At 37.7% G+C, this 10,110-nt stretch overlaps 2 protein-coding genes across 2 annotated transcripts in view; one reads left to right on the top strand and one right to left on the bottom strand.

Moving 5' to 3' along the window:
- C12H15orf65 (chromosome 12 C15orf65 homolog) overlaps nt 1-2,104 on the top strand; it is an 8,244-nt gene extending 6,140 nt beyond the window's left edge. The window contains 2 exon segments of the mRNA XM_019619268.2: nt 540-855; nt 858-2,104. Coding sequence (XP_019474813.2) covers nt 540-855; nt 858-892 — 351 coding nt within the window. The 3' untranslated portion in view covers nt 893-2,104.
- A 116-nt stretch (nt 2,105-2,220) lies between these two features.
- On the bottom strand, nt 2,221-10,109 carry DNAAF4 (dynein axonemal assembly factor 4; the record flags this gene model as incomplete). Its single annotated transcript, XM_010717370.3, has 9 exons — nt 2,221-2,868; nt 4,366-4,471; nt 5,084-5,237; nt 5,938-6,047; nt 6,592-6,737; nt 7,469-7,709; nt 8,603-8,736; nt 9,465-9,612; nt 10,077-10,109. Coding segments are annotated over 9 exons (1,182 nt in total), but the record flags the coding sequence as incomplete, so codon positions are not given.
- Between the last annotated feature and the right edge of the window lies 1 nt (nt 10,110).

The raw sequence follows: 10,110 nt of genomic DNA, 5'->3' as shown, positions 1-10,110 counted from the left end.
GCCGCGCCGCGCACAGCGGCCGCAGCGGAATCGCCGAGCCCGGCGCAGGGCCGCGGAGCAGCCCAGCCTTCGGAGGTTCATCCCCGGAGCTCCGGGCGACTGCACCGCGCTATGGGCACGGAACGTTCGCACTGAGAAAGGGGGTGAACGGGAGCCCTACTAAGGGCACGCCTCTGATAGATTGGAAGAGCCCAAACCGAAACGTAACAACCACATAATCTTATTCTTACAAGTATTTTCTTATCGCCCTTACTGCTCCTGTCACACGTTAAGGCACGAATGCTCAAAAGCTTATCGCTGATGCAGAAATTAATGCCAAGTCAAGCTTTGTTACTACATCTCAACACGAGTTCATTTCTCCCTGCAAAAGCTGACTACAGAAGGTCAGAAGCAAGCAGTGTGCAGCTCCCTGCTGCACCCGGGTATTTCACTACATGCCTTGCACAACACTCTGACCACAAACATGAACAAATGTGAGATGTTCTGCCCCAGTATGTGAAAGGCTGAGGGAAACCTGCTTCTTTAGCAGGGCAAGATGACTTCTGCTGAAAAAGTGCCTCAGAGTCCAATCACCAAGAAAAAAAAACACATCTCCTCATCCTCCTCCCTGCACAAAACCCTGGAATCCCATGTTCTCCTGCATGCTGGAGCCCAGCACGCTCCTGACCAGCAGTTCTTTGGCAATTCCTCAGGCTTTGCTGCTTAAAACAGCCTCATATGAATACAGCACTACGGTACCTACTGCACAGATGCTGCCCCATATGTGTCATCCCCTGGAGCAAACATTTCCAGAACACTTACTCACTCATGGGTCATCTCAAGATAGTTATTTAAATACTGCCTTTGACAGAAGTAGATTTATGACTACCCAAACTTGCAGCATACTTTGTAACAAACGAGTCTGTTCTCTCACAGACCAGACACTTTGCTTTAAGAACTCTGACTTTGTTGTTTCAGTTGTTCTGGGAATAACAGCCAATATTTCAGTTGCTTTGTTTTGCTGTTATGAGTAAAACATACCCAAAAAGATGTAGCACGTTATTGACGCGCTTCCCTGAGCCATACCTAAACTGCAAAAATAGAACTTTTGAAAACTATCATATATATAACTCAAATCTGTAGGAAGAGTCAAGTGCAGGAGCTGATTCCTGGAATGGTTATGTTTACAATATTTTCTGATTTTAAAACTCAGCACTGCTACATCCCAGGACACTAAGTATCAGCCCACCAAACCTGACTTTGATGTGGTATACACACCACAAGCTCAGGTGTTGAAATCAGTTTTACTCCATTTGCTCCCGTTACAGCCAAATGAGACAGGCTGGCGTTATCTGTACCACCAAGTACGTTTGATTCTGCAAGCTCTAGCAAGGGAACTGGGTCTATTTCACAGCAGTAGAAAAAGGTGCCTGCCTACATCAGAAATAGCCTTAAGTAGCTATCGCAGATCGCTACAATACAAAGAGCTTTTATGGACGTACACAGGTTATTCTAACAGACTCCAAAACCAAACCAGAGAATTAGAGACTCAAAACCAGAACGTGCTTCTTTCATTTTCCTCCTCTCAATAGCGACTCCTTATCTTAACCCTCGCTTCACCTCAGTACTTACATGAAAGAAAGCTACCATATTTCGGCAAGTGTAGTATTACACTTCACTGAGGCACTGCCCTCCTTTCAACTGCCATAAACGAAGCATTCACACCTCTCTGCCCTGCAATTCAGTAGGTATCTGCAGATAAGACGGCAGCTTCCCAGCATTTCTGACTCAGCTCAGCACAACTCCCAAGGCTCTAGGTCAAACATCTGGAAGCAGCACCTGCCACCCCCTCCTCGTTTCAACGGCATGAAAATCGCACAGAATATCGCATCTACATATATATTTGTACATTCTTTCTCAATTCCCTTGTTTGGTCAGCCCAAACAAATTATACAAAATAGTCTTCAAATATTTACTGTACATGGCTGCTAAAAAAGAATATTCTACGCTTCGTAAAATCTACCTCATGATTTCAGGTGGAGGTTATCTAAAACTGGGCGCCTGAATTACAGTGTATGAATTCACTGTCTTAGTTTCAGATATACCAAACTCTACAAGCACAAAGAAAAGAGGAAAGCACATAAAAAAGAGAAGAGCCTTCAGACTGCAACAGGAATTGCGAATGCTGAACAGGCACAAAAATTCAGACTACTCAATTTTACACCATCCATGTTAGATTTATTAAAAATAAATTAATATTTCCTACTGCAAATCCATATAAAATGTACGAAATTACTAAACTTATATTTCACATAGACTTCACAGCAGATACTTTCACTAGTACCCAACCACAAATAACTGTTTTGTCTTTGGTGAAGAACAGGAAGAGAAGTTCTGTGCTGACTATAGGGAACTACTGAAGCTGTTTGAAAACTGACTGTTTAGATTCAGTAGATACTTCCAGACAAATAATTTATTTGGTTGTAGGTAACTTTAAATCAAGTACAAAAGGTATGTTTTATTCTTTAGCCCAACAAACGGCACAGAAAGAAAAACTTGACAACCTTGTATCAAAATGATATGCAGTATATCTAATTGTATTTGTTATAGAACTATGCTTGCCAAAAAATAACAATTCATATCCAATATTTTATAAATTCGTAGGTATTCCAAGTGAAACAAACAAAATCTAGTTAGTAACATACTGAGGAGAATATGAACTAAGGCTCCTTCTGAGGCCCTCAAAAGGCACCCCTCACAAAAAGCTCCTTTTTTATTTTTAAGAATTTTGCACTGTTCCTTGAATTGTGTGTCGAATCTTCTCTGCATCTTTTTTTATGGTTTTATTTTTAGGATCAATCTTGAGAGCTGCTTCGTAATCCTGGAGACCTAACATCAATACATTAATAAGAGCATCAATCATTAATGCAAATATATTTTCCTCTTTAGCAACTAACTGGAAATAAATGCTCCCTAGCTGACTGCATAAAGTATTGCTCTTGAAATTTGCTATTGAGCAAAGTGGATCAGAACACAATAGGATTAACTGCTGTATACCTTGTTCCTATTATTTTTAAAAATATTTTAATGGAAACATCACTGCTATACAAACATTTCAGATCCTGAAACACCAAAAGACCCACTGCATTATCTATATATGTGTCCCTGTCCACACACAGAGGTCAACTAACTTTGGCCTAACTTGGGCTTTCTTCAGCCTAAAGACTTTTCACAGGGTAGGGCTTCCACCTGCAGACTATCTTATAATTGTTCTAAGTTTGTCATTCAGTTAATAAACAAATGAGCACAACAGCCCAATGAAATGGTTTCTACATCAGACAAAATTATAACACAGGCACACTGGGTAAAGGAATTACAGATGAGGGGAGTGTTCAAGAGTGTTCTGCAGCAGATAGAAAAATTGACTAATGGAATGTAAGCACATGAAAACAAGAAAACCCACATGCTGTGAACAAGATAGCTTGAAGATATAAGAAAAGGACGGACAGACAGAAGGAAGGAAGGAGTCCTTATTCGGTTTTCCTGTACAAGTGAAATTGCAAGGAAGTGACAAAGGGATTCATCGATAAGAAAAGATAACAGCTGGGAAAAGCTCTACATATACATTTTGAACATTCTTCACTTCCTATTATCATCTTTGCCTTTTAACTTTGCCTTACAAAGCCAAGGGACACATAACTCATATCTGTATAAAGATGACACATACTTGATAAACATGTTTTTGGTCAATATGGATTTCACATACAGGTTTACGAAGACGTTACTACAAAGGTCACAAACAAGTATTTTAGAAATATTTCAGGTTATTTTGAAATATTTCAGGTTATTTTGAAATATTTCAGGTTATTTTAATTAAAAAGTGTTCTATAGTTGCTAATGCTATAATCTCAAAATCAGTATAATGTTGTCTCATGAACAGCTGAACTACTGCAACCTAGTTTCACATCAGTTTGCCTCCCGCATTTGAATGCTTCCTAATTTGAAAATCTCACCTCTGACCTCTCATTTCACTTCACACTAATACCCTCCATGGCCAGCAGCTTGCTACAGTCAAGAGTTGCCCACAATGTACGGGAAGACTGACTACCCAATGGACTAAAGGGAGAATGATAAACACACTAAAGCCTTTTCCTCAATGAAACTAATGTGTACCCCCTAAATTAGAAGTATAATCAATTTTCTGACAACTTAAGTAAAGAGTTAAAAAAAATCAAGTGGAACTCCAATTAGCCAGTAAATTGTCCTTCCTGAAAAAAAAAAAAAGAAAAAAGAAATACAGGTGTGAGCAGTCTCACTGAGCTAAACTAATGACTCAGTTGTCAGAATGGGTCCATGTGCACGTGTTCACAAAGATCAAGGTCTTACCTTCAGCATACAGCTCCAGCTGACAAAAGGCTGTGCCACGTCTCACATATGCTTTTACTCGAGCATTCTCATTATCAGGAACAGGTGGTGTTAGCAATTCTAGTGCCTTCACAAATGAAAATGCCAGAAATAGTTAGAACTAGATTTTCCATAATTTTGTTGATTTTTTTGTTTGCTTATTTGTTTGGGGTGGGCTTTGTTTGTTTAATTTACACATATTCCTTTCACTTAATAAATAATTGAAATGTAACTATACAGCCTACATAACTCACTAGTATTTCTATCACTCATCTCACATTTGATAAATATATTATCACTGCCATGGTTAATGCATAGAGATGATGCAGCCCTTACTGAAAAAGGTCTGCTATTTTTAAGGTGTCTTCCTTACTACTACTGCCACCTCTTCTTTCTTCCCACCAAATGAATAACATTACAGTATAACACAACAGGTATTTGTGCATATTCAGTACTTTTTCTGCTTCAAGCTGGTAGTTTGTTTTGTTTTAATCCCTTGAGTGAAAATATTCCTATGATATTTTACCAGTAAAGAAGCATGTACCAAGTCAACTGGCTTCATTATATCAATTCTGAATTTAAAAATTGTGAATTGCACTATAACTTTTTTTTTTTTTAACAGATCTTCTTGAAACAGAAGTATTGCAATAACAAATCACAATTGTGTATAAGACAATAGTCTGAGTCTATATGTTTATACCTTAGAGGAATCTTCAATGGCTTTGTGTAAATTTCTCAGCTTAAGATGGCAAGCAGCACGATTCAAATACAGTAGTGGAAGCTTATTGTTTAGCCGGACTGCAAGGTTATATGCATTTACAGCTGCAAGATAGTTTCCTGTTGCAAACATTTTGCTAAGTATAAAGCAAGAAGAGAAACGTGATTTCAACAAGGTAATGCATCATGAAACAAATATCTACTTATTGATAAGAATTAAGCAAAAATTAAGGATTTAGCAGATTTCATTGGTCGTTTATAACCTCTTCTGAGAACTTAATGTTCAGAATGTCAAACAATGCACAGAACATGGCATATTGACCATGTTTTGCAAAGTCACATGCCTACGCTTAAAAGCAGTACAGATCAGTAAAAAGTGGACACATCTATGCAGCCACGTGACAAATTTTAAAAGAGTTACATCAGATTATGATTATCTAATCAAAATGACCTGTATAACACAGCTACATAAATGCACCAATAGTTTTATAAATTCCTAATGCTTGCTTCAGACAGGCATTTAACATCTGAATAAGTACAACTGACAGAAAATCACCTAGGTACAATATTTCACTATTTGAATTGTCCTCAGTATGAAAATGTGCTGTATTTGTTTATGACTTTGTTTATTTTTAAATGATGAATTTCCTTCAGCAATTTCATCTCATGACTTTCTATGAGATTAAAATCCCTTAAGCTATCAATAAACTCTTCACTGTGTAGACATTCCTCATCTGTGTTTAGAATAAACAGAAAATATTACAATTATACAATAAGACAAACACAATCTAACTAATATTTCATTTTAAATAAATCTTCATATGGAATCTAACTTACTTTCCCTTGTCCTTTAACCAGTCTGGATTTTTCTCCTCTTCTTTTAAATCTTCCAGCTCAGACAAATCAGCACTCATTATCCTTCGAGCTTCTGCCTGTTTTTGTAGCCACTTTAAATACACAATTTGCAAGTATTATTTCTGAAGGAAAAATTAAATATTGTTCTTAACTGCTCATTCAGTCTACCAAAAGAATTCTATTTGCCTCATATTTTGGGCAGAGATAAATATTTAATAATGCAAGACAGGAACAATTTCCTATTTTCCCCAAATATTTTATTGCTGTGTGAGAAGTAAGGTAACTGCATTATTAATACCTATTCAATAAAGCTCAAGAGAGCCATATTGTGAGTGGTAAGCTTTTGTGAGTTCCTTTTTAAGACAGAACTTAATGAGTCTTAAATGTAAGAGCAAAGAAATTTCAAACCTTGTACTTCATGGAATTCAGTATTGCAAATTTTTAAAAAAAAAAAAAAAGAGTTATTTATCTACACAATGCATGGTGAAAAGTATTTAAATCTTTAGATAAGACTGTATTCCTTGGAAGGTAAGAACAGTCCACAGGTAACATTTTTGCCAACTTCCTGAACAAAGAGTAAATAGTTTGCCATCCTGGAAGATAAGAGAAGCACCAGACAAACACAACAATCCCTACCTCTTCCTCTTCTGCTACACGAGACTCTCGTAGAGCTGTAGGAAAAACTCGTGATGTGAAGTTGATTTTAATAGTACCAGCAGATCGAGGAGCTGGTAACTGCTCCTCTTTTAAATTCTCTGAAAAGATACTATAGGAACCACGACCTACAAAAAGAATTAGAGTACTAGAATTGAAAAGTGAAGGAAAAGGGATTATTTTTCTGTTTTCTACCAAATTCCAAAATAAACCTAATCTAGAAATTCTGGTTATTAAAAATAAACCTTCAGGAAAGTTGGGACTTATTCAATTGAAGAAAAGTTTCAAACAGCATTTGTTCTTGCTGCTAAGCATGCAATGTATTACTGACACTACACTACCTGCCAGAAATGAGTTCTTTTTAAAGCACTCTTTCACTTACATGACTTTCTAGCAGGGCAAGCGTAAGACCTAATCTTACTGAACAATACAAACAAAACCAAAAGGAACAAATTTTTCTTTGCCTAATTCCTTATTGGCTCCTTGCAGGGCCAAGGCATGGGAGAGTGAAAAGAGACTGCTTATCTCTATGAAAAATAGCAGTTAGACACTTCAGTGGGTAACATGAACTCCACCCTCAGAAAATTTGCTTTGCACTGTTAGAAAGATCTTCTGTTCTACTTTGCTAAAGCCTACAACAAAACTTGGGTTGTGTTTCCAAAGACTTAAATGAGAGCTAAGAACTCATGCACTTTAGTTCAATGAATTGCAAGAAAATAAAGACACAAATTAACTGCAAACTAAAAAAAAGAAGAGTTCAGTACAGTAGAGACAAAGATAAAAAATGAACCAGAAACATCTAGGAATAAAGTTTTACCCACATTCTGCAGAATGTTAAAATATATCTCAATAACACAACCTTTTGTATCTTTGAGTTTGGTCTTGGAAATTTCTTGACTAGGAATTCTGGTTTTGTTCATTTTTTCCCTTTTCTTCTCCTTCAGTTGCTCTACTTCTCCATGTAATTCCCCTTCATTTTGCACTCTCTTTTGTTTCTCAACATCGTTTTGCTGACTTCTCCATAGCTCCAACTCCTTAGTGACTTTCTGTCTCTCCTGTTCTTTCAGACCCTCAATTCTTCTTCTTTCTGCTTCTTCAAGCTGCGCGAATGATAAAACTATGAGATACATAACGTTCAATAATAAGATGATTGAGTAAAATGTATAATTGTTTTTGCCAGTTTCATATTCCAAGCAAATAATCATCATTAACAGAAGCCCACAGGCAAAGTTATAAAAAATGCTTTAAAATGACTAATTGTGATGAGCAGCAAACTATGATTAGTTTTTTAAAGCCATATATTTTAACTATTCTACTACCCCTATGAAGGCATGATCCAATTTTCCCTGCATATTAAAGAATGAAAAAGGTACTCCACAAATAAATCTTTGATAGGCTTTCCTTTTGTCTTCAAAGTTCATTTCAGTTCAACACACAACATATGCTGTTCACATATCACCCTTATGCTGAAAAAAGTACTTTTTTTTTTTAAATCTACTTAGACTGCTTTATTATACTTGATGTTAAAGCTCTTCCTGCCTTTGATTCAGTAATGATGATGATTGCTAGAGAGCAGGGAAGTGCCTTCCGATGAGGCCCTAATTTCCAGTGCTTCTGGAAGACAACAGCTTGCTGAATAAGATTTTAAAAATATCAATATTTTTGTCTACAACAAATGAGCAAATACTCGCACTGTTTGCAGAGGCCACAAAAGATTAACATTTTGCCCCATAATTATAGTCTTCTTTTAAGTGACAAAAATCTGAACTCACACACACACACAAACAAACTTTCTTCAGAATAACCAATGAAAAACAACAACAACTAAGTATTTTTACAGCAATTTCATAACTCGTAAGACCTATGTTTTAAGATACAAGATTCTCCACCACTGTAATAAAAATGAGTACTTCTTACACATTCAACCATCTAGCTCCCAGATTAGTTGGCAATTGGTTACATCCACGTTTTGTAGAGTCCCTTCTACATTTACCTTCATTGTAGCCTCCAAAGCATACTTCTTGTGTTCCTGTTTTGTAACTTTTTTTGCTTCTGTCTCCTCTTTTGCCTTTTCGTGTGCTCTCAGAACAGCATTCTCTCTTAGATGTTGCAGTTCCTCCTTGTTAACTTAAATAAACAAAAACTATTCACTAATTTAGGTCTGAAATTCTACTGTGATGTACCACTTTCATAAAAACAAGATTCCTCTTTTTCACCTTATCTAAGAAAATGCAATGTTTCCAGCTCCACAAAGCAGTTTTCAAGCCCATCTCTAAACATGAAAATCTAAGACTCACAAACACAGTGTTTCACACAGTTTCATAAGAAACACTGTTTTTGTGCTCAGCAGAACCACTACATTCTTCGTCTGTTCTGCTGCACTTTCTATTTTAACAATAAACAAGGTTTAATTTAGGAAATGTGTAGCTGCAGAAGTAACACTTTTTTAATTATGATTTGTAAAGTTACAGCAGAGAAATATTTCCTCCCCCCAAACTGGCTTTTCTAGTAATTTCTCTCTCTTTTCAGAACCAGCATTTCAACCCCAGCAGTTGGTCAATGTGGAACCGGCAACACCACAAATATCACCTACAATTTCCTGTGAATGAGTGGAAGGTGACTCAGAAATAAGGAGATATAATGTCCCCAGCTGACATCCAACAATGTGGATGTGGATGCAACAATTCTCATCAGTGGCAGATGAGAATTCTTGCACTTTCTGAAGCCATGAAAGTAAAGGTAGTATTTATCTATATCAAATAATACAACTAGAAAAGCAGCAAAGCCATTGAAAAGAGTTTTCACACAGCTTGGGTTGTTTACATGCAATCTGTTCTTCCCTACAGAGAACTTACCATTTGCTACAGTCAGGGACTCCCACATGGCCACTTCTTTTTTATACAAAGTGAAGAAAACGATTCCATTGCCGATCTTTGCTGTGCTGTTTGTCTCATCAATAGGAGCATATAAAACAGCTTCAAATAAAAAGGGAGGGACGCTTACCTATAAAAATACAATTAACAAACACGTACTAATAACTGAATTCTTATTTCATTCTCAGGTGTTCCAAACAACACAAGCACACAGCACACCTCAGGCAACAAGCGCTGCCCAGCACGCTGATCGCTCAGCACACCGTACAGTTTTTACAACCACTGGACCAGATGAGAGACCCAAATCGTGTGTTCTCCTGCTCCCAGCTAGAAACAGCGGGCCTCGAGTTTATCATAAGTCACGGTACAAGCAGAAGCTTAAGAAAATTGCAGCCAGCACCCATCGAGCTGGATAGGTGCTGGCATCATTAGTAGGAACAGGGCAGCCGAGGGGGATAGGCACAAACAGCCTGCTGCACGCAGGACAGAGAGCCTAACGTTTGTAAAGGCTGCGAAATCGGCAGTGCTGCCACGGTGCGCTGAGCGCGCGCTTTTTAACGGAGAGCGACGCTGCGCCGCGGCCCCGCCGCCCACCTTCAGGTACCGCTCGGTGCAGAAGATGTTGGCG

This window comes from Meleagris gallopavo, chromosome 12 (genome assembly GCF_000146605.3).
Source record: "Meleagris gallopavo isolate NT-WF06-2002-E0010 breed Aviagen turkey brand Nicholas breeding stock chromosome 12, Turkey_5.1, whole genome shotgun sequence".
Taxonomy (NCBI): Eukaryota; Metazoa; Chordata; class Aves; order Galliformes; family Phasianidae; genus Meleagris; species Meleagris gallopavo.
This window is presented reverse-complemented; position numbering and strand designations above follow the sequence as displayed.